The 25120-nt window shown below is 43.3% G+C and overlaps 1 protein-coding gene across 2 annotated transcripts in view; it reads left to right on the forward strand.

Annotated features, from left to right (window-relative positions):
• SEPTIN11 (septin 11) overlaps positions 1-25120 on the forward strand; it is an 80299-nt gene that overhangs the window by 40636 nt on the left and 14543 nt on the right. For both annotated transcript variants that reach the window (XM_006198233.4, XM_072941874.1), the window contains 5 exons: positions 8767-8962; positions 16311-16497; positions 18453-18614; positions 22449-22545; positions 23780-23948. In XM_006198233.4, coding sequence (XP_006198295.1) covers positions 8767-8962; positions 16311-16497; positions 18453-18614; positions 22449-22545; positions 23780-23948 — 811 coding nt within the window. The remainder of the gene's footprint in view (positions 1-8766; positions 8963-16310; positions 16498-18452; positions 18615-22448; positions 22546-23779; positions 23949-25120) is intronic.

The following is a 25120-nucleotide window of genomic DNA, read 5'->3' on the forward strand; positions in this document are numbered from 1 at the left end:
GTGTGCTTCGGGAAATGGTATTTTTACTCTTTTATTATTAGTAAAGCAGGGCAATAATACCCACTCCGTGTAGGTCACATAGTTACAAAGACTGAGATTATATTTAGGTAGATGCTTTGTGAGCTTTGTGGTGTTACTTAAATTATTATTTTAATTATTATTTTTATTTGCATCATACAGTCAAGCAAGTAGTTTAACATTGTTATTTAGCCACTTATTTGAATTTTTGGTGGAGGGAAGGACTTAGACCCTAACTAGACTAAAGGAAGTTGGAAGAAGGAACAGAAATGTACATACATAGGAGGATCACTGAAAAGCATTTTAAGAATTTGTTTCTGTTTCTCTGACTGTGTGCAGTAGTCACCTCCATTAAAGTCTTTTTAAAGATATGCTACCTATAGTGAGTGAAATCTGAAACTGCTCTAACTACTTTAGTAACCTTACAATGTTAAAAAAGTTTGCTTTTAGTGCAAAAGACAACTTAAAATTCTATTTTATATTTGAAATAAATTTCTGCCTGAATTATTAAATTAACCTTTTGTCCTTAAATCAGAATCTGAAATTGACCTCACTTTATTCCCAGGAGATGTATGGAAAAGGCCAAGAGATCTTACTTACGCAGTTCATCCTCAGTGTGTTTTATTCATACCCTTTAAATGTCATGCGTCAGCCTAGGCCTCTGGCCTTGGTATTGTCATCATCTTCTCTAGCCGTATCTTTTTTAAATTAAGAGAAGGAAGGTAAAAAAGAAGGTGAGGAAAGAGGGGAAAACAGAAACAGGAATCTCCTGCTGCTCTGAAGCAGATATGACCCTGGAACAGATAGTGGCCTTTCCTTCGCCCTCCCCGTCCCTTCTGATGAGTGACCAGGCTAAACAGCAGTGAGGTGGCTCAGGCTGCACTGTTTGGATGCCCTGGTCCTCTGGGCACTGACTTCAGGTCAAACAAAAAAAGGAATTCTGCATGTCGCCCGTATGCTCTCTGTATGTATCCTACCCCCAAGCTTGGCAGAGTGGACCTGGCTTGGCTTCTCTTGTCTAAAATGAAGTGAATTCAGAAAAGGTGTGTGTTCAGTGCAAGAACCACCATTTTTTACTTGGTTAGTTGTTGGGGGAGGGGCAAATAGTATCCTTTTTGAAAATCTCCACAAGGAACACACTGAATGTAGCCCCTGCACTGAGGGCCATGGCTGACTCGCGCTACAGACGGCTCGCTGTCCGGCCTTGTGTCTCCAGCACTGGGTAGAGACTGACTGGAGACAAACCTGACCACAGCCACCAGCTCTCCCACTTTCCCCTTTTCCCTCCATGAAGCCGATTAAAATTCAGCAGGGGACCTCCTGAATGAATGGCAGCTAGTTCTCCAGAGTGGCATAAATGAGTTGTCTTTTCTCTTCTGATAAATGCTCACTGCAGAGCTGGCTGTTCTGGATTAGCATAGCAATTTGTTGGCAATTTGTTGATTTTCTATTGAAAAGTGTGCTAAATGGTAGGCCAATTACTATTCCAGCTTCTCTGCTGTCTTCCCCCAGCCCTGTCGTCAGAATCAGCCTCAGGAATCCATGTGAGAGCTCTGTCCCAGCCCCTGCAAGTCGGATAAAGCCTTCCAGTGGGGTTGGGCTGAAAGGGCCTGGTTTGACTGGGTGTGTGGTGTGCAGTGGGCTGTGCTGGCTCATTGACTGACCCTTGTGTTACTAGCACAATCACCATACTGGTTGGAATTCCATCCATGCTGTGCTGTTGGGTTTGTCAAGCAGCAACTATTCTGTCCCTCCTGGATGGGTGATAATACCTAAGATTTTTAGATTTTTATTCTGGTTCCTTCCTCCTCCCTCCCTCCCTCCCTCCCTCCCTTCCTCCCTCCCTTCCTTCCTTCGTTCCTTCCTTTCTTTTTAACAAAATTGAACCCAGGACCTCATGCATGCTAAGCATGCACTCTACCACCGAGCTATACTGGTTCCATTCTTAACCATTTTTAAATTAGTTTTTCAAACTCTTGAAAACAATACATACATATTGTTAAAATACTATAAAATATTTCCCCTTTTCCTGTCCCACCCTTATTTCCATTCTACAGAGGTAACACTGGAATCTTAGGAACTTTCTACATTTTTTTTCTGTACTTGGAAATTATTTTTGGAGGCTGAAAACACCACCACTTAATTACCTTTCAGTTCTGTAGAAGTCCCACATGTGTCTCTTTGGGCTAAAATTGAGGCATCCGCCAAGGCTGTGTTCCTTTCTGGAACCTCAAGGGGAGAAGACATTTCCTTGCCTTTTCTGTCTGCCACAGATGGCCCACCCTCCTAACTGTGGGACCCTTTCCTCCATCTTTGAAGCCAGCAATGATGCATCTCTCTCCAACTGTTCTTGTAGTTGGAGGTTTTCCACTAAGAACTGCAAAAAAGCTAGTTTAAACTCAGTTAAGGCTCTGCTGCAACCCCAAAACACACTGAAGAGGTAACAGACTGAATTGTGTAATTAAGAACAGCTGGCTCCAGGGAGTCAGAGTGCTTTCAGGGCTCTGTCTCTGGTTCTGGATCCTGCTGGCTTCTGCCTGGCTTCGTGTTTGGGCTTTTTCTTTGCGGAGGTGGTATGGCCTCTAGTGGTGTTCCCAGCTCGGCAGCTCCCGAGGAGAGACTCAGCCACGCCTGACCAGGCTTCCTGCTCAGCCAGGCCTGAGTCATGCCCACCCAGGGCAGGAGATGGGGTTCGTCCACCCCGGGACGCGTGAGGTTCCCATAGGAAAGAAGACATGGAGAAAGAATGGGCATGGGAGAGGCGCACACTAGACAGACATAAACAGGTCTCTCACAGTTACATAAGCACTTTTTTTGTTTTGGTTTTACACAAATGAGGTCATGCTGTTCCTATTCTTCTGTATTTTTTTTCCCCACACCATAAGATCTGCCTATCCTTCCATGCCAGTATATCCAGCTGTCCAGTATATCTTTTCTGTGGCACTTTGGTTTGGCTGGAGACCTCTGGTTTGAGCCAACTTTAGCTCTTGGGGAGAGAGGGTGTCAGCATTAAGTATTAAGCTTATCCTCATAAGGTAGGACACATCAAATCCCTTCCCGAATATTTTACAGCAAAATATCTGTATAAGAAAACAACTCTCACTGTCTGTCTGTTTTTAAAGTAAGCACCTATGAGAAAGCATTCTAGTTGACCAAAATATTTTGACAGCCACTTAGAGGAATAGGTGTCATATTTACCTTAAGAGTCTCCCCAGTACTTTCTTTTCTCCTTGTCGCCCTCCTGTTTGTATTTTTCACACAGTATGCACATGTGTGGTGTTTACAGCATCATGACTTTCTTTTCATGCGATCAATATGGAAGGGAATTGAGGATTTAACAAAAAGAATTATGAGCCTAGTAAGGAAACTGATGACGTTTTTCAAAGAGGTCTTAGAATTGTATATTTTGTGGTGAGAACATCTAGGTTGTAAACAGAGGAAATAAACCAGGGCAGAAACAAATCCTGCTGACAGCTTAGTCTAATTGTAGAGGCACTGAATTTAATGTCTGGTATTAGACCCTACCTCTGTTGAATCCTGGAAAGAAACGTCATAAAGAGCAGGAGAGTAATGTTCACCTGGCCAGGAAGAGAATTCTTGATGCTAAATCGGGGACAAGACACCCAAGAGTTCATAGTTCCCCTACTTTCCATCCTACCTACAACACACTAATTCACCCCCAAACCTGCATTTTGGTTTAAATAAAGCCTTTTTCACCCTTTATTTCACGCTGTATTTCTCCAAAGAATCTGAATTCTCAGTCAGCCTTTCTCCACAATTTTAAATGTATAGATCTTAATTGTTCACTTTCCAAAATGACCCCAGTTCTAGGAGAAGCTCCAGCATTGGTCCAGCTGGTTCTTTGTGCACCTCCCTCAACAGCTGGATAAAATACTGTGATATCCCTGCTTTTGAAGAGGAACCAGTTCACTAGGAGGATTAAAGTAAATAGTAACACATTTTGAAAATAGAATTAAAAACAAAATTATTTCACTATAATTGTTTTGAGGGGATGGGCAGAAGAGGAATAGAAAACAGACAAGTTTAAAATCACTTTAGCCAAGGCTACAGTGTCAGCATCAACTGTGGAATTTTACAGTCAGATCTTGAACATTTTTATCCCATCTTGCTTTTCCAGGAAAGGCTATGAAGTGGTACAGGTAAAATCAATCCCAGAAATTAAAGGAAAGCAAAGGTTAGAGTCAGAACTCAAAGCCATCAGGCCTGCCTGTAGCAGCTCATTCTCTCAGAAACACATTTACCTCTCAGCCAGTGGTCAGAGCACGCAGGGACCCATTCATTCAATAGATATTTACTGAACACATATTATGTGCCAGAAAAAAGTTAAACGTTTAATGATGACAGCTTTGTAGTAGCTATCAAGTGAAAACAAAACCGTTGCTTTAGATGAAAATATAATTCACCTGGAAAAATCTCTCCCATGAGTTTTCAGAAGAGTCATGCAATGGATGTCCCTCCATGTATGTCTAGGGTCCTGAATGTCCCCTAATCAGTGCCATCGAGTCACGTGATGCTGTGTGTCACGTGCTGGTCTTTCAAGTCCCTCACACCAGCTAGTGGTATTTGCCAAAGCACATTTCATCAAAGGCGATTCCGTGAGGAGTTAAAACAACATGACATAGCTCTCTGATTATCTGGCTCCATCCAAGAATAAAATCTAAAATATTGAGAGGAGGAAGACAGACCTTCATGCTCAACTATGTAAATCAACAGCCAAGTAGCTAGTCTTGGCAATCAGAGGAAAAAATGCTGAGTCATAGATCAGTGATTTGATCAGTTTACAGTTACCTTCTAATTAATAATGCAATCCTCTAATTTTTTTGTCCTGTTTTGTTTTTGTTTTTAATAATATCCAACGAAGAGCTTGTGATTGAACTAAGCTGGAGAACAGAGTGGAAGAGGCAGGCCTGCCTTCTTTCCCCTGGGCTGTGGGTGTCACGTTCACCAGCCTTGGCAGGAGAAGGAGAAGCAGAAGCCCCAGACAGCACTTCAGGAGTAAATCTCCAATGATTCGAACAGCTGTTTAGGCAGATGAATTTTAACAGGAGAAACAACACTGTAAAATCTACCACCGTGGCACATCTCAGTATAAATGATCGTCGTGATCATTTTCTTTCTCAGTTAACTTTTGCTAAACGCCTGCTCTGTGCCCAGTGCTCTGCGCCCGGTGCTCTGCTAGGGAGTTCTGAAATGTTTCAAAATTGCTGTTAGTCATTATTTTTCTCAAAATATCTCTATGGTTGTTTGGTTTAAATTGGAACCTATGCCCAGCAGACTTTCAGGTACTCAGTTCAAAAGAAGTCTCTTTGCTCTTGTGTGTCCTCAAAAGTATAGAAAATGCTTTCTTTTCTGAGGCTAGAGATTGAGCTCAACAACTAACGCATTGGAAACTTGTCCTAGTCCTAGAATTCCTTTTATTCCAAAAGCTGTCATTTCTTACTGAACTGCTTTTGGTGACTCGCACTGCCGCTGGAGGAGCTGTGTCTAATTAAGGCTCTTAAAAGCGCAGAGCATAGAAATGGAAAGCAATGCAGTCTGAAATTTAGAGGAGCAGTGGTTTTTCCAACCCACTGATTAACCCTGTGCTTTAAGTAGGGCCTGGAATGCTAATTGTTCATAATTTCCACCTTAATGCAAATAATAATTAAAATTATCTTCCCTTAAAAAAAAAAAGAAAAAGAAGAAAGCATGGTGTTCTTGATTCACAGATGCTGAACTAATTCGCAACTTAGTAAAATGAGATGGTAACGTCAGGTATGTCCAGGTAATCTGGAATCCTTGCCATGTAAATTGAAGTCTTTATTGTGGTTCTTAGGGGAAGAGAGGGACGTTAAATGAGTCACTTTCTACTGATAGAACCTTTATCTTATGGAGGAACCTTCATAAGGTAGTTCTGCTATTGTTCCTTGTTCAGAAAATAGGTAAATCCTAGGAAGAAGTTTGCTGTATTTGAGAAAGATACCCGTAGAGCAAGTACTTGAAGTGACTGGCGTCCTGTCGGGATTGACTTGCGCACCAGAGTCTACGGATCGCGTGTGTGAGAACACTGTTTTGTTTCTGCAGCCAGCGCATAATAACTTCATTTTGCTCAGAGTTACTTTGTTAAGCCGCGAGTCGTGGATATGTGCTTGCTGAGCTGTGTCATGTTAGGGAGCCAAGACTAGTTTAGATTTCTCTTATTGATGGGCCTTTTTGTAAGCAGATTAAAGAAAGTAAGGAAGACAGGAAAACAGTCTCAACGGCTACACCACCAGACTTCCTGGAGATCTGGAATGACACGCAGGGTTTTACAGGAGTTCAAGGAGCATCACTTGCTGTTTTTTATCCATTTTCTCCCCAGCACCTATGCTTGTCACTTAGTAAATACTCAAGTATTATTAGTGAATGAATTTCAGATACTAATGTCTACTCTATCTATCTGCTCTCTTTCTCTTATATTCCCAGCTAATGATCTGCCAACATGTCCTCTCTTTATTTACAGTCTTTGCTGCCTCCTGACATTTGCTTATTCACTTCTTTCAGTATATCTTTTCTTTTTCATGCCATTGTGCTGTTTGCAGGTTCGAACTCCCAAAGAGAGAAATTCTGATTGGATAAGCAGGTCATTGTTCAGGTTGGAGCACTGTCACAGCATAATGATGGGGCTCTCATGGGTGCCTCTGGGCAGAGGGCTAGCCCTGGTCCAATTACGTGTAGTCACTAGCAAAGTCCAGGAAGAGGAATGTGGTTATGACAGAAATTTACAATATCATTCCCATAATAATAAATTAGAGTCTGACTGGTATTCAGTCATATTCCAGATCAGAGTCTAAGCTATGGGAGCACACTGTATCAGGGCAGTTCATTGTTGTATTCCCAGAACTTGGCACAGAGCTGGAAGAAAATACTGGCTGAACGAAGACTGATAAAGGAGGAAATTCTTTGATCTTAGATGTATTGGGACCAATGGGAAAAGCTAAAGAGTCAGGCAAAGGTACTTGTACGTCAGCTGGGTCTTCCTGTAGACTGCTTGGAGTTGGGTGGCCTGCTGGGTGCAGAATGGCTGTGTTGAGTCTGAATAATGATAGTGGTTTCAGTGGAGTCTAGTGGGGAATTCAGATCACCCTCTTTCCAGCCAGTGAGTGGCGAACCACATAAGACTTCTAATTAGGGAAAGATCAAATCCAGAAAGATTCAAACCTACTTCACTTTCATTGGAAAGCAATGAGTAATATAGGACTCTGGATTAGTAAGTGGACTTTGTCATTACAGTGGGAGAGTTGCCCTATGGCTACAAATCCCAGAGCTGCCCCTCCCCCCCAACAATGGAATCATCACATCCTAAAAGTCATTAGGGAAATCCTTCAGAAGAGAGGTACTGTTCCTAGGAACATCGTAGGATTGGGATTTGTTTAAAGGGCTGCAATATATTGGTATGTTTAAACTGAGCTGAAAATCTAATTGGGAAATTTTCCAGATTTAAAAAAAAGGTATTCCTATGGATAATGTTTCTTGATTTCTACCCCCGCTTTCTACCATCACACACTCAACCACTACCACCATCACCATCACCAACAAGGGTGGGTTCTTTCTCACTGCCAACTATTTCTGACTCAACATTAGAATCGGTATTAAGAGAAGATTTTTCTTGGTCTTATTTTGATGGTCAGGCTAAAGTTCTCCATGCCTCCACATTTGAGTCTAACAGTTTGATTGGAAAGAGTGGTTTCAGGTACCTGCCACTCTGCTTTGCATATATTAGGGGCTCAGTGAACACTTACCGACTTGAGTGATCAGTGTGAATTAACAAGGCCATCAGTGCAGGTCATTTAACATCATTCAGTTTCATCGTCACAAACATCAGCCTGAAACTAGGAAATCTAACAGATGCTTGCCATCTGCTGAATCGGGAAATAAAAATGGAGATAATAGGGAGGATTCTCACAGATTCATAACCATAACTGAAAATATCAGGCAGTCAGCCTTCTCTGTAATAGTGAAGTCAGACTGCTGTGTTGGTTGAATGTGGGTATCAGAGCCACACATACACAGGGTTAGAGCCCTGGCTCTGCCACTCAACGGTCGTGACTTTAGGCAAGTCACTTGTACCCTATATAAGCCTTAGTGCCCCATCTGTAAAAGAGAGGAAACAGTAGGACCTACTTCACGGGGAGAAGTACCAGGGTTTAGATGAGGTCGTGCCCACCCCAGACCTGACATAAAGTCAGGGCCCCGCAGCTGTAGCTGGGTTAGTTGTCACTGCTGCTGCTTGTCAAGATTGTTGTTTTGAAAAATGTAATTCTTTTCTACAACGTTAGAGGGTATCAGATAATTCAGCGTAAATGGAATTGGTCTTTTTAATTTTCCTGGTAACAGAAACTCAGCAATATAGTTGTTTTTTATTTTAAAGTAAGAGTTTTACACACCAGCATTTGTATCTTTGTAATGACCACAAACTGACTGTAAGCAAGCTTACACGGGTTCCATTTCTCTATTCAGAGGTGAGGAAGAGCGTCTTGATCTGTAAGTTCAAGATTTTCTCGGCTAAAGGGTTTTTCAGATTCATTAAGGCATTTCTAGGGAGGTATCCCATAGATCGCCCACAGAAAGAACTGTCTTTTTGTGGGGGGATATCTGGGGATGCTGACTTTTCAAAAACTTTTTACTAACATGATTATGAAAAACTTGGTGAGCTGGTGTCTCAGAGACACTGACACGTTCTCTGATTTCCTCCTTGTGGTCATCTAGGTGAGACAGGCATCGGCAAATCCACGTTAATGGACACTTTGTTCAACACCAAATTTGAAAATGATCCAGCCACTCACAATGAACCGGGTGTCCGGTTAAAAGCCAGAAGTTACGAGCTTCAGGAAAGCAATGTACGGCTGAAGTTAACCATCGTTGACACCGTGGGATTTGGAGACCAGATAAATAAAGATGACAGGTACCTCTTGGGATTTCGTGGGGATATAAATGGGTGGGGAGCTAGCAGGACCCATCCTGGGTAAATGCAAAGACAAAATGTTCGCTAGTTATGGGGCTTGGTCTCCTGTCACCTAAAAGATAAGATATTCTTGTCCTTTGAGAAGTTTTCTTCTAATGTTTTTCTTAGAGTCAGAATCATCTAGTATAATTGATTCCAGGTACTATAAGCAGAAAAGGGATTTGTTACGAGGAATAAGCTTAGGGCATTTTTCCAGAAGAGTCATGGAACCAGGGTAGGGGCTTTCCCACCTGGAAAAGCAATCCAGAGAATCACCCACTTGACAGGACAGTTAGCAGAACCCCTGCCACCAACAACCTTATATATACCTGTGACACTGGGGAGAGGTCTCTACAACCTCTGCCTGGGGTCCCAGGTAACCAAATGCCTCACCATCATTTCCAAGAAGAACCTCTCTCCCTGCATGTGGCCTCTGCCTTGTGTTGCTCTCTCTCTGCTTCCAGGCCTTGTATGGCTGCATTCCGCTTGGCAGAAAGTAGACCATATCCAGAACACTAGCTGCAAGAGAGTCTGGAAAATGTACTTTCTGGTTTTGTTTTTGTTGTTGTTGTTGTTTTTAACTCTGCCCTCCTCCTCCCCAAAAAAAGGCATTACAAAGTAAGAGGAGTTTGGAATGAGCATCTGTCATGCTCTCCTAGTCTCTTAGGCAGATTGGGATATTTGACTTTTTCTTCAAATTCTTATAGATCTGAATGAAAACTCAGAGTCAACATGATTCTGCCCAAGAAGCCACAGCCCAGATTTAAGAGACCCGGGTTTTAGTCTAGATTCTGCCGATGACCAGCTTTGGGCCGTCGGCAGTTTATCTCACTCTTAGGGAATTACGCTAGATACTCTCAGATCTCTTCCAAGGGGATACTGCATTCAGTCTCTTCTGAGGTGGGGGATCTAAGGAAGGGCATTGTGAAAGCTTAAGCCTGGAGGAGGGATGTGGTAATAATAGGAGGTTATCCTGTATTTTGGTGGCTTTAGCAACAGTAGTATCAGTTCCTAAAACCCCAAAGTGAAGAAAGCATTTTTAATGAAAGATCAGTTGGAGAAATTGTAATTTCCAGCCGGCACAGGATCTTAACATCGATGCTAGTGCCGCGATCTGAGGCCCTGTGAGTCTTTGTCCGTTGGCTGGGTCTTCCTGTAGGCTGCTTGGAGTTGGGTGGCCTGCTGGGTGCAGAATGGCTGTATTGAGTCTGAATAATGATAGTGATTTCAGTGGAGTCTAGTGGGGAATTCAGGTCACCCTCTCTCCAGCCAGGGTTTGCTAAATAAGCTAATTAGATAATATATACAACAAATTTTTATGTCCACGTAGAAGAAAGACATATTTAACCTGCTTAAGAAATAAAATATTTTTTTTCAGGATTTTGGTCTAATAGTTTGTATGTAGACAGAAGCTGTTAGCTGTAAGTCAGTCTTGTGTACTCATTCACTGAAACTGGTTTATATAAACTTGACGATCTAATTATAAAATAACACAGTGAGGTTTTACTTTTATAAAACACACACACTCAGTTTATAAAGCCGAGCACATTTGGCTCTTCTCTCTGAGTTGCTGGAAGCCCTTATTTGAAGGAAGCTGTTAATCCCTAAAACTTCCTGGTGTATACCTACATGTTCATCTCAGTCCCCGTAGATTGTTCACGCTCTTCAAGGTCACTCATCCTGTTCACTGATCCTAACTTTAAATGCCTTATGATCATTTTAAATATTTACATTCACCTTCAAAAGAAGTTTAAGAAAGTTAAAATTAAACTGTCCCAGGCCCACATTTGCAGCAACATGGATGGACCTGGAGACTGTCATTCTAAGTGAAGTAAGCCAGAGAAAGAAGGAAAGATACCATACGATATCATTTATGTGAGGAATCTTAAAAAAAAGGCACAAATGAATTTATTTACAAGACAGAAACAGACTCACAGACATAGAAAAACTTATGGTTACAGGGGTGGGGAGTGGGAAGGGATAAATTGGGAGTTTGGGATTTGCAGATAGTAACTATTCCATATAAAAGCGATAAGTTTGTTTCTACTGTATAGCACAGGGTATATTCAATATTTTGTGATAACCTATAATGAAAAAGAATATGAAAAGGAACATATGTACGTATAGGTATGACGGAAACATTATGCTGTACACCAGAAATTGACACAACATTGTAAACTGACTATACTTCAAATGGAAAAGAAAAAAAAAAAAGGAAAACTGTCCCGGGCCCAAAGGTAATTCCAGAAGGAGGCTTCCAGAGACATTTTTCTGTAGTGACAGCTTAATAAGAATAAGACACCAAATCATGAAGTTACATTATGTTTGCTTCTGGCTCAGAAGCTTCATTAGTACCAGGTTTTTGTTTGTTTTCATTTTACCCAAAACAGTGTATGTTATTTGTGTGTGTTTTTAAAAGAGGAATTTGAACTATTTTCATCTAGAGCTGTGTATTGTCTAGCTATACTCTGTCTGTGATATGAATGTGAGCACATAGTAATGACAGAGAAATATTTAACTCATGCTCTAGCTGAGCACTGAGCTCTGTTTTATCTGTAGAGCAATTTAAATGCTCTTCAGTAAACACTGGCCTCAATAACAGGAGCAATTGTTAGACACAATAAGAAAGATTGTATTTTGCGTCTGTCAAAATGGACTATCCATACATTGTGTTGGAGTGGGGGATAGCTAAGCTCAGCCCCTGCAGCTGAGCAGTTGCTCTTAATTTATGACCTCAGTGCTGAGGAACGATGGAGAGGTTCCTGCCTGAAGGCTGTTGGTAATGCCCAGTGAAACAGATGAAGAGAAAACTCTGGCGACAAGCCAAAGAGCACAAGGACATTCTTGGAGCCGAGGAGAGAGCCCGGGGCTCTGGGTCCTTGTGCAGTCACCGTGCACCATTAGAGCAAGGCGGGTCTGCACCTCTGGCCTCTGCAGATTTCTCCCTGGAGTTGGGGAATGCCATGCTTGTGCACTCTCCGGTGGGAAGACAGCGGCTGGACCTTTTCAAGATCCCTTCCTGCAGGAATAAGAACTGGTCTGTGGCATTTTGCTGCTAAGATTCCATGAATGATTCCAGCTCAGAGTCGCTGCCTCAGTACTGCCTCTACATTGGACTTCTCCCCGACACGGGGACTTGCCCTCAGTCTGCTTGGTTTTCACTCACCAGCCCTGAGCAGCAGGTGGCCAGTGCATTGCCCATCCACACATTTGCAGCTGGAGGCCTCTTTAAGAAATTATCTGACTCATTTGGGTCAAATGATAGTTTCCAAGGAGACTCAGAAGAGAGGAAGTATGATATTAACCTAACCTAGATACCAAATATTTTTTTTTTCTTGTGAAATTTCTTGACAGCTGTTGCATAACCTCTTTAAGTGGCATTTAGAACTCTGTGCCCCAAGAGAACACTCCTGACTACAACGCAAATGACTGCTGTTTAAAAAATAGTCAGACAGGGTCTCTTCCACCAGAAAATTGGAAGTGGGATATGCATTTTTGTATCGATATGTAAACATATGGGAAGGGATATGCTGTTTCTCTAAACCTGTGATTATTTTTACTACTTTGAGGATTAGGCAAGCTTTTTTGCCATCGACGCAAGACTTCAAGAATGCCCCAGTTTGTTTATGTAGGCTTCGGACTTGTCAGCATTCCTGCATCATTATCTGCCTGGGACCAGGCTAGCTAGAAGGAGGCAGGAAAAGAGATCTGGTAAGGTTTCCTGTTTTGTTTAACAACACGATTAACTCTTTGTGGTCCAAGGGCCTCCTTGTTTCGCTGCCTGTGCTCTTTAGTGAAGAAGGAAAGAGGTCTAGAGAAGAAGGGAAGCCAAGTTTTCTGTAGCACTGGAAAGAGAAGAATTCACTTCTCCCACATTTGGGAGATGAGAGATAGACCGTCAACCACACGTTACAAACTGTAATGATAATCACTCTAAAAAGCACGGATAATCGGAATCCACTGCGAGAGAATCCTCAAACTCATGAAATCTTTATCGGAGTTGTGAAAGTGACTGTGTGGTCTTCAAATTCCGTTCTGTCACATGTTCTGGTAAAGGTAGTTGAAAGATAAGGAAAATTAACTTTGGCTAATGGATAGCAAGAGAGAAAAAAATATATATGGTAGGTATCTGGTCATATATAACATTGAGAGTCTGTCCCTGAACAGTGGCATTGGCTGTTTCGCAAGAATGATCAGTGGGTAGCTTGGGTGGATAGAAAACGTTATATAAAATTTTTTTCCCATCAATTTTTAGGGTCAGCTTCTGTCAATTGTGTGTGTATGTGTGTGTGTGTGTGTGTGTTTTATGGCTGGAGATTTATGGGGGCAGGGAGAAAGAGTGGCAGGTAAAAAGGAATATCCCCATGCCTTAAGAAAATTATGTGAAAACATAAGGACTTGGTTTGATTTGTCCTAACCACCCCCCACTCACCCCTGCTTGATATGGCTACACTCCAAAGAAGTTTGCATTGGCCACGCAGAATATGAATAGGTATCCCTGCTGTAAGGATGGAAACTAGCAAAATAAGGATTAAATTTCCTTACCTTTATAACTTTGGACGTAGATAATGAGTGGACAGGAGCAGGAGAGAGGGCAGAGGGTTTGTTGAAAGGATGTGACGGGGAGTACAGAGCCACTTGGCCGATTCATTACTCATCGAGAAGAAACCATTTCATCAGGGTAATTAAATCTTGAACCCAGGGATAGCGGTTTCGACACATAGTTCTCCTGAAGCACGTGTATTTGTTCATGATAATATACAGGGTAAGTGCATAGGATTTCGTGCTCGATTGTGTGTGGGAGGTGGGAGCGGAGGTCTCCGAGTCAAATCCCAGCATCTGACATGGCCAGTGGTGTGGATGGAGGTGCTGTCCGCTGAGCTGAGGAATACAGGGGAGTGGGGGTTGGGGACAAGATGAAGAGTTTGCTTCTGGACACATTTAGTTAGACAAGCAAATGGAAATGTATGGTAAGCAGTTGGATGGACTGGTCTGAAACTTGGGTGAAAGAGTTGGTTAAGTGAAACACGAGAATTAATGTGATTGTCCAAGGAAACCACATACAGGGAAAAGGAGATTGGAAATGTTGGCCAGAACTCCTTAGCAGGGGAAGGCGGAAGGATTTCTTTGGATATACTGAATCCAGGGCAGAAAGCATTCCTCGCTGGAAATGGAGAGGTGTTAGGCCTCCCATCATCTTGGAGTATTAGGATCAAAACCAAAGGCAAAAGAAAACTGATAGAAAAAAGAAACATACTTGGACCACTGATGGGGGGGAGGTGTTATGAAGCTGCAAATCAAGCACTGGGGAGGCAGGAAGGAGCGCCCGCTTTGAGCTGCTTGTCCTCTCCTTGGGGTTGAGAGGGGCCGGGGGAGGACACTGATTCCCCCCAAACACATGCCTCAGGATCAGGAGGCCGAAAGATCAGGCCCTGGATTGGCAGGGCACAAATGGGCCTCGTTGGAGTGGCCTGGTCCACTGCCCTCCAGGGCAGGAGCTCAGTAGTAGAACGGTTACTGTGGAACCTGCTCAGTGTAAAGTTCGTTTCTTTCCCCACTATCTTTTTGAAAAGTCAGGCTTGCTTTTCTCTTATTTATTGTTTATCATATTACTGTGAGATAGTTATAGCTCACTTTTCTGTGCTAGTTCTTTACATATATTAGCCCACTTATTTGTCACATTAGCTCTCTGATATAGGTCCTATTTTTGTCCTTGACGTTGCCTATGAGGCGATTGAGCCCCAGAGAGGTTTAGTAACTTGCTGAAAGTCACACAGCTAGTAAATTGTAGAGTTGGAGTTTGGTCTTAGGCGATCTGGCTTGAATCCGTGTATCTAACCACCATTGCATGTAACTATCCTGTCATAATGATTAGTGCTATTGTCATGTAATACCTGCCTATATTTTAAAATTGGAAAATGTAGGTGAATCTTACTGCTTGTTCATCCTTTCCGCTGGAATTAATTGGGATTTCTGTTGTCATGTTTAGAATTATATTGAGACACATTCTACTTTTTCTCTAAACCTCTTGGGAGTCTGCTCAAATTGAATCAATGAATTTTGATAAATCACTGAGGGAAAACATAAGAAAGCTTTTTTCTGTTTTCACTTTTGGTCATAAATTTTTATTTTTATTTTTTATTTGCTTTGTTTTTTGTTTGTTTGTTTTTTCTTTCAGGGCAACTGCTGTCATCTTCATTATAAAAAGATTTGTAGTTTCCTTTGAGGGATTTCAGTTGAATTTATGGATCTGAGAGTTGAGTGTTGAAAGGTTTTTTATTTTTCTTAAAGCTTAAGTCATTCCTCAGCAAGGTGGTAAGCTTGGGGAAGAATTAACCCATTTTGTTCCTGGTCATCCTGTCTCACTGCTGCTGATGCTAACTTCTGGGCAGTCCCCCTGGAGACCTGGAAGGGTTCATGGCTTTTCCTCACTGACCTAATGCACTGCTTAATCCCTGGAGAACGTGTGGTTTATTGAACATGTATTCCACATACTGTTAATGCCTGTGTTGTGGTCAGTGAATAGAGTCATGTGCAATTATCCAAAACAGACTTGAATTATGGTTTGGTGAGAAATGATGGTTACAAAGTTCACCTTCAAATCAGAAAGCTTGAGAGTTGGAAGGAATCTCGATCATAACAGACCAGGCACTTCAGCTGATAGATGACATCATGGCAGGTGCACAGGGCTCTGTGAGAGCACAGAGGTGCCCTCCTCCCCGGGGGACAGGGTAGAGGAGCAGGGAGGGGCTGCCAGCAGGAGGCGGTGCCGCACTCTGAAACCTCAGACCAGCTTCATTTTGTGCGCCGAGGCCAGTCAGTTGGGAGAGCCTGTCAAAATCACTTTCTTGACAGATTATGAGGTTCAGTTTTGGCTCAGCAGGAAAGCATGCCACAGTCTCTTAGCACTATCTTCATGGGTGCCATGGGGGAGGTAAAGGTGTGTCCCCCGTGTGTATAATCTTTGATTTAAAGGATAAATGTTAGCCAGGGGAACAACAGGAAAAAGACTGTTCCATGTAGGAACAGCATGAGCAGAGGTGCAGGGAGACGGGCGAAATCTTGATGTATAGGACAGAAAGGGTAAGCCAGGGAGTCGGGTGGAAGAGAGGAGCCTGGGGCAATGTCCTGAGGCCAGATGATGGAAGGCCTGAGGTGCCAGGTCAGGAACTTGAGTGTTAGCTCTTAGGGAAGAGGGGACCATGGAGGACTTTCCTGGAGGATTGTACCACGCTGAACTGCACAAGAGGTTTGAGACTAGCAACATGCTGGTTTGAAAATGTGTCTTAAAAAACCTTCTGCATTCTAGCTATAAGCCAATAGTGGAATATATTGATGCCCAGTTCGAGGCCTACCTGCAAGAGGAACTGAAGATCAAACGTTCTCTCTTCAACTACCACGACACCAGGATCCACGCGTGCCTCTACTTCATCGCCCCTACGGGACATTCGCTGAAGTCCCTGGACCTGGTCACCATGAAGAAGCTGGACAGTAAGGTACTCACTGCTGCCCTGGGGACTGCCCACCATCCTGTAAGATCACCTTTATCCGAAGGCCCCAACTTCTTCTCTGCTTTCAGTGTAATTTGGTGTTTTGTTTTAAAGAACAGTTTTAGGTTCACAGCAAAATTGAAAGGAAGGTGCAGAGATTTTTCCATATACTCCCTACCACCCCACGTGCAGAGCCTCCCCCATTACAGTTGAAGAACCTACACTGACACGTCGCTGTCACCTAAAGTCTGTGGCTTACATGAGGGTTCAGTCTCGGTCTGGTACATTCTATGGAGTTAGATAAATTTATAATGACATTTTTTTCATCACTACAGTGTCATACAAAGTAGTTCCACTGCCCTAGAAATCCTCTGTGTTCCACTGTTCATCCCTCTCCTGATTCCTAACCCTGGTTTCGTTTTTTTTGTGGTTTACAAAACCATAGGGTTTAACAATGTGAAAAAAAATGGCTCAAAACCTCTCTGGATATTAGGATTAAACAAAACAAACAAACAAAACCCTGTAGCCTATTACAAAGTATTTTTAGGTCTTGAATTAGCACCAGTGTGTGCTCTGTTGAGGGTTGGGGAATTAATACTGTGGAGATACCTGATGGATCATAGGAAGAGGTAGATTTAGGGAGAATGAACTGTAATTCATGATTTGTTTATTTTCTTAAAAACTTTATCGCTCCTCAAAAGGTTTCTACAGGTTTGGCTTTAATTTGAAGTTAAGGATGAAAAAAAAAGTGTTAAGTGTTAATTTTTTTATCTATGTGACAAGGATGGTCCAACTTCTTAAATTTTAAAACTGAACTGCACCAACTATCAAAAGGATAGTTTTAGATTGAGTTTGACTGCTGATCTTTGCACATTTATAACCTCTCTCATTCACAGCATTTGAAGGAAGGGACTGATAAGCCTGACAATGTTTGATGATTTACTTGATGATTAATTTGAGTTTCCATTTTGAAATAAATGGAAGACGACACATTCTGAAATAAAGAAGAAGCAAACGACAGTAGAACAACCACGAAATTAAGCTATGGTGTTTCCTCCTAGACTCTTACCTCCTTACAAGTTCAGTAAAAAGGCTTATCACTTTAGAAGGCTCTTTTTGGTGTTATTTTCTGTCCAAACAACACTGTTTAAAAAATGCTTTCTTGGCGGGGAAGGTCATAGCTCAGTGGTAGAGCACATACTTAGCATGCACAAGGTCCTGGGTTCTAATCCCCAGCACCTCCATTAAAAAAAAAGAGATGGTTTCTGCCTTTGCTGTCAAACACCATGTTCTCTCCTGGTCTTTGTAACCAACGCTCTGAAAGTGAGACTTGTCTTTGGCACCAGGTCGCATCCTGGCATAATGTGATAGAAGCTGATTTTCAAGAGAATTGGTGTGATTTTTAAAAATGTGAAAGTAGGTGAAACCATTTTTGTTTTGGTGAATACTTGGGTTCTCTGCTCCTAGCAGTTTCCAGCTCATAAGAAGAAAGAAAGGATGCTATCCTGTGTAGAGCTGACTGTTCCAGTCTTCTAACGAATGAAAACTTTGGTATTACTCTTAGGAGCATACAAAAATCAAGCTCCTAGAGTGGCTGGGAGGGGTCTGAAAGGAGTGGTTGGTTATTCAAAGAATAAGCTTCTTTGTTATTGCTATGTGTCATAGAGTAACACTTCCTTTTATGCTGTAAAGAAAACGAGGTAGCACAGAAGAGGAAATGACGAGGGTGCTTTCTTCCAGTGCCAGATGGGAGGAAGTTAAGGGGTTCAGAGACGGAACTAAAAATTATCCCGTATCTTCTTAATTTTGCATCTAGGTAGAAAGTCTGATGTTCAGTATCATCTCTATTTTCTAAATGAAGTTTTACAATTTTCATTTATTTGTTTTTTCTCTTTTATTGATTTGTCTAATTACTTCTCTTATGTTGGAGTTGTATAAAAACGGATGTGTTTGGTTTACAGGTGAACATCATCCCAATAATTGCAAAAGCTGACACCATTGCCAAGAACGAATTGCACAAATTCAAGAGTAAGATCATGAGTGAACTAGTCAGCAATGGAGTCCAGATATATCAGTTCCCCACAGACGAAGAAACAGTGGCAGAGATCAATGCGACGATGAGTGTAAGTCCCCAAGTAAGGAAAGACAGCTAGTGATGTTCCTGAATGCTTGTCTTAGTGGCAGCTTTGTGCAGTGGCTGCAGCACTGGACCAGGAATTGGATGTCCTCAGTCTGGTCCAACTCTGCCAGTCCTTCATGTCATTTAATCAGCTGCTTCTCAGTTTCTCCATCTATCAGATGGGAGAAATAGACAAGATCTCAAGTTTCCTTCCTGTTCTAAGTTATGATTTCTACAGCAAATCTCGTGGGAAGGGACTGCCAGCCCAGCGCCATTTCTCACAAAGCCACTTAGAGGAAATAGCTCTCTCTGCTTGCTTCCACTGATGTTGGCAGAAACACATCCACCTGCTCGCTTTCGCTTCTGTGATTTGTTTTTGTCTTTTCTTCCTTTCTGTGTTTCCCACCCTTTCCTGAATCATTCAGTAAACTGGCAGGGGAGGGTACCATTTCCATATCACAGGGAGGAATGAGTGGTCAGGAGACAGATGATGAGAGCTTCGGCGGTCTAAGTGTGCCTGTGGGAGCGTCTCCCCCGGTGAGCCTCCCTCCTGCAGCTGAGACCCGTCCCTCCCACTGTCCTGGCTCATTTCTGAGCCACGTGATGGTCCAGATCTCCCTCCATTTGGGGATGCATAACTTCTGTAGAAGTAGCCTTCTTCACACATAGTTGATGCCCAATGATGGTTCTCAGAATTCTTAAAATTGTAGGTTAGCCTCAGTGAAACGTAATTTGAAGCTGTTAAATGGCTTGGCCTTCCCTGAATATGTGCTCAACACTGAGCACAACTTCCACTGATTTGGAAGTATGCTGGTGGCAGCAGAAGTCAGTCCAGGTTTTTTGATTTGTGGTTCATTGAGATATTTTCTGCTTTCCTTAGATCTGATCATGAAAAATATCTAATCAAGTCCTTATTAAAGGCACTAAAGTCACTTTATTGAGATCTAATTGATATACTGTACAACTCACCCATTTAAATGATACAATTCAGTAGCTTTTAGTATGATCACAGAGTTGTGCGACCATTGCCACAGTCAATTTGAGAACATTTTCATCACCCCAGAACGAAACTATGTGCCTTTTAGCAGTCAGCCCTCTAACCACCCCAGACATCGGCAACCACTGATCTGTCTCCTTATCTCTGTAGATTTGCCTGTTCTGGACAAAGAAAGTCATACTGAAGCTCATCTGGAGAATTAAATGACTTGGTCAAAGCCATCCAGTTAATAGCAGCACCGAGATTTCAGCCCAGCCAGCCTGGTCTCCAGTCCTGTGTTGTCTACCATGATTATTAGGAGATGATGACAGAACTGCTTCCTTTTTCAGTTCACACGTGGACTGTTCTATATGGGGCTGTTAATCATTTAAGGAGGAATTTCTCCCTTAAATCATTCCCAACATGACTAGGACTTTGGGAAGAAATATAACATTTCCCTTCTCTGAGAAATCACCAAATTTACAATTTAGGGATCTCATTAATAATGCAGAGATGGCCCGGCTCTGCTCTGCCCCAGTCTGGTCACACTCTGAGTCATGTGAGCCCCTCTGGCTGTCATGCTCCTGTGGCCAGGAGAGTGAAGGATGTGGAATCCCTGGAAGAAACTGGAGAGCAGCTTCTTCCTGGGACATGGCCATGAGGACATGTGAGAGGAAGGTTGTCGCAGGGAGAGTGACTAGACTTAGTCAAAAGGAGGAACCAAAGCCGACAGGGGTTTTGGCCTGTGTGAAGTGCATGTGTAGCTTTCACAAGTGGTTAGTGGACCATAGATTCTGTTTCAACTCACTTGGAGGAGATACTGTGGAGGGAATTCCTACATGGGGTCCCAGCCCTAAAATTCTCTACATAAATGGGTATTGAGAGCTTCACAAAAACAGTGCCTGACTTGCTAACATTTATGGAGCATTTCTGATGCATCAGGCACTGTTCGAGGCTCCACATTTAATGCTCACAATAATCCCATGGAGGGGGGTTATTACTCCCACCTCACATGTCAGGAGATGGCAGCCCACAGCTAAGAGTGAACAGCTGTCAATGATGGAGCAGGATGTGAACCCAGGCGCTTTGGCTGAAGCCGACACTCTCACCCTTTATCCTAACGGCCACCCAAGCAGAGGACCATACTTGGTTAGAGCATCGTCCAGGGCTTAGGCCGTGATGGCGCTTGTTTATTCTGCTGTCAAACTGCAATCTGAGCTCAGTGTAGGAATCAGGAAGTAACATGAACGAATACCATCCAGTTTTCCTCTGTATATCCCTTCCCTTCCTTTTAAATCCTTTTGCATGGTCATAAAACTAAGTCTGTGTTAAATTTCTTGGAAAGAAAATACCCATGAACCTTTGCTATTTTCTCTCTATCAGATTCATGGAACTGATAATCCCCAATTAACCTTGCTCTATCAAGAAGTTTTTTTGTAGGCAAACCGTTCCTGGTGACAAAATCCTGTATAATATGTGGGAAACAGATTTCATTGGTGGTTACTCTTGTCACTCCATTCAAGTGGAGAAAGCAGGTTCCTTGGTCACTATATCCGAATGTTGGCTGGGAGGGTCCTGCTGCTCCTCAGCTTTTCAGTTCCCAACTTGGAGAGAGAGAATGTGCTTTTTTTCCTGTCTGCAGAGTGTGAGATGAACTAGAAAATATAAATATCTTGAGCATCAGACAAAATACCACTTGGGCAGCATGGGCTGAGGGTTATGCCAAGCTCTTTGTGGGAGGGGATTTGGCTTTAATACATTCTTGTCTTTCTCAGTTTGTCTGAAGTGGAGGAACACATCTCCGGGACCCCTAAATAATAATTCTCAGAGCAGCCATCTCAAATGTTATTCTTACATGCTAATAGAAAAAAACCCAAAATGACTTGAGAGAAAACAGAATGTAGCCATAGCTACAGAATAAACCAGTGTGGCACAGTTAGGGTTCTTGAACACTGTCTCTGCTCAAGATCAGTCTGGGCAAGGTTGGAGCAATCATTTGGGCTAAAGTGTATTTCTTACTTGAATTTTGTGCCATGATCAACTGTCTAAAGCAATGCTGTTCAATAGAAATACAATATGAACGACACAAGTGATTTAAAATTTTTTTAGCAGCCACATTTAAAAAAGTAGAAAGAAACATGAGATTAATTTTAAGAACTTGTTTAACACAATATATCAAAAATATTATCATGCCAACATGGAATCAATATTAAAATTCTTGAGATGGTTTCATAGTAGGGCTTTGACATTCAGTGTATGTTTTACAGTTACAGCACATCCCGACTTGGATGCATACCCCACTTACTCCTAACAAACTTAAAAGTTTTTCAAGATGAAATAAGTACCCAAAAGATCATTTTCCAGTATGTTTGCATACATATTGACAAAACTGGTGCTTTTTTTTTCCCAAAGATTTGAGTGTGATGTAAAATGAAATACAGTCCTATCAAAACAATAGTTATATTCAATGGAAAAATATTTCACACTGCTTCCCTTTAAAATTTAAATGTAAATTAATTCAAAGGAAATATAATTAGAAATTTCTGGATCTTACAGGCCTCATTTCAGGTGCTCAATAGCACATACAGTAGTGGCTACTCTCAGACCATGGGCAGCACACACTTGGTGTATAATCAGAGACTCTAGTTTCTCCTTGAGTCTGGCTCCTGTCAAATATTCATTATCTGGTTGCAGGGGGGTCGGATCCACGAAGCCCACCCATGCTGGACTGTAGGGCCTCCTCGCTCTCCTGCCCTCCCTCCACCTGCCCCCGAGTGGAGGCTGCAGGTGGAGGGGTGGGGGGGACGCCCATCTTCCTCAGCACAGGGAGGGTGACCACTCTCTCCTCATGTTGCCCGGCAGGTCCACCTCCCCTTCGCCGTGGTCGGCAGCACTGAAGAGGTGAAGATCGGCAACAAGATGGCAAAGGCCAGACAGTACCCCTGGGGCGTGGTGCAGGGTATGTATGCATTGCGGGGAGGGGTTCCCCACGTGGGACCCTCCCCACTGGGTCTGGGGAGAGTGGGAGGGAGCAGCAGGGTTTCACGACTGGTGGTCGTGGAGACAAGAAAGAGATGGTGGGAGAGGGTATAGCTCAAGTGGTAGACCTAATTACCTCCCCCTCCCCCCACCAAAAGAAAGAAGGAAAGAAATGGTGACCAGGCTGGTGAATGGTAGGAAGAAGTGGCTGCCAAGCCCTAGTGCCAGTGAGGTGGCCCCTCAAGGCCCCGGGTTGTGTGGGAAATTTAATAGAAATTCCTGGTAGAAAAGAGTTCTTCCCTGGGAATTCCAGCTGGTTTCATCAGCAAAGTCTAAGAAAGCTGCATAAAATTTCTCCCTTATTTCTGGAAAAATTGTCCTCCAGTTCAGTGTTATCTCAGTAAAAATCCGAGAATTATGAGAAGTGATCTACATTTGGCATTGTGGGACAGGACCACGGTCTCTAACCTGAAGACACTTCCCATGTGTCACTTTGATGGGCAAGGACTTCGTTAACCTGTCCCTGTGTGTTTGAAGGAGGATGTCCAATGCTCTGGATTAAGTAGGGTGGCTGCAGAAAGTTCCTTCATTGGTTTAAGATATGTCAGTCCTTTTTTTTGTTCAAAATAAAGACAGTACATCTGTGAGAAATGAGAAAATACAGTACCTTGGAGACGTGTAGGAAAATTGTAATTTTTATGAATCTTCCCGATTTCTCTCCAATAAGAAATCTTTTTTCAGTGTGTTGTTGATAAAATGAAAGGAGGTGGTACATAAAAACTGCCTCGTAGAGGGCCAGATGGCATGGCGTGGTAGAAATCGGCCTGGCCTTGGAGCCAGGTGTGATGGTGTGTGAGTGCAGACCAGGCTGCCACCCTCTGGGAGGTCAGCTTGCTCCTCCAAGCCGGGCTCCTCATGCGCGAAGCAGGAGTCACAGTGCCTGCTCGGCAAATTGTGACGAAGGGTCAAGGCAGTGCTTGTAAAGCCCCTCCCACAGTGCCCGCACAGAGTAGGCGCTCAGCAGTCGCCATCGTCACACACTCATGGTCACTGTGGTCAGAAGTCTTGTGTCCCTTTGGATGTGAGGAGGATCCAGTAAAGGACCTGCAAGAAGCCTTGAGACCTCGGAGATGTCAGGAGTGATGGTAATGCCATAGAAACATCCCTTCTGATTTTAGTGACAGCCCTGCTACTTTCTCCCCCATCTCTTGCAGTCGAGAATGAAAACCATTGTGATTTTGTGAAGCTTCGGGAGATGCTGATCCGCGTGAACATGGAAGATTTGCGAGAACAAACTCACACCCGCCATTATGAATTGTATCGGCGCTGTAAACTCGAAGAGATGGGGTTCAAGGACACTGACCCTGACAGCAAGCCCTTCAGGTACGAAGGCACCTAGCAGTCAGGGCCCCCAGACAGCAGTGGAGGGGGGGTGTGTGCTGGTGCATCACAGAAATGCCGGTTGGATTCAGACATCAGGGGTGGGGGGCTTTGGGGGCAAATTGATAGCACGTATTGCCAGGCATTGCGATAACCACTTCATTTGCATCATCTCAGGTAGCTGACGTAGCTGGTGTCACTGTCACATCCTCATTTTAAACAGTCTAGGAGATGATGGCACTGAAAAGTGTAAACAGGCTGCCCAAGTAGGAAGTGACGGGCGTGTTCTTAACCATTATACTCGCAGAGGCCCCAGGACCCAGTCCAGGCATTTACAAAGATGTGAACGCTCATTACAGTTTGCCCAGTTCATCTTTGCCAAACAGGTTTAACTTGCCAAAGCTCCTACTTTTTGAAGCACTCGTATCAGCTTTCGGTGAATCAGTACGATTCTAACAACACGAGTGAGTAGGAGAAGGAATAACTTCCAGAACATTTGTTACGTGTTTCCCCACACCATGGATGGATGCAGATGAAGAAGCAAAACGTGAAGGGGAGAATATCCAAATTAACGTAGAATTAGTGGCCCAGCAAAGGCCAGGCCGTGGCAGAGCCCAGTGACGGGGAGGGGTCAGCAGGGGCGGAGTGCTGGGCCGCACAGGCTGGGTGAGTCGTCAGAGGAGGGGGAGGCTGCTGGGCCAGGTTTGCCGCCTCCTGGTACAGAGGTGGATTGCTTTGTCTCGGCTGAGCCGTGTAATTTCTTAATGGGGATTTTCATTGAGGTGATGTGAGGTGTGTCTGTGCTTGGTGCCTAAACTGATCGGGGACCACACTTCCTTGGAAAAGATGGTTTTACTCCTCTTCTGTGGCTGGCCCTGTAACTCATGCTTAGATGTGTAGGTGGCTGTGTGCAGTGCCGGTGGACTCCATCCCCTGGATCTCAGCTGTCATCAGGGTTGGAGGGGGTTACTTTCTTAGAATCACTTCAGAGATAGTTTGGTGAGCTCCAGGCTGGTCTCCTGGGACAGTGCCTGTGGAGCGCAGTGAGCATGCATGTATTTGGTGAGAACAATCGGAGACCCCAGACAAAAGGCTTCTAACCAAGAAGTTAACTTGTAGCCAAGTTTGCATCATTTAGTGCTGCCCCAAGGGCTGGTAAAACTGACCGTCCTCAA

This window comes from Vicugna pacos, chromosome 2, assembly GCF_048564905.1.
Source record: "Vicugna pacos chromosome 2, VicPac4, whole genome shotgun sequence".
NCBI lineage: Eukaryota > Metazoa > Chordata > Mammalia > Artiodactyla > Camelidae > Vicugna > Vicugna pacos.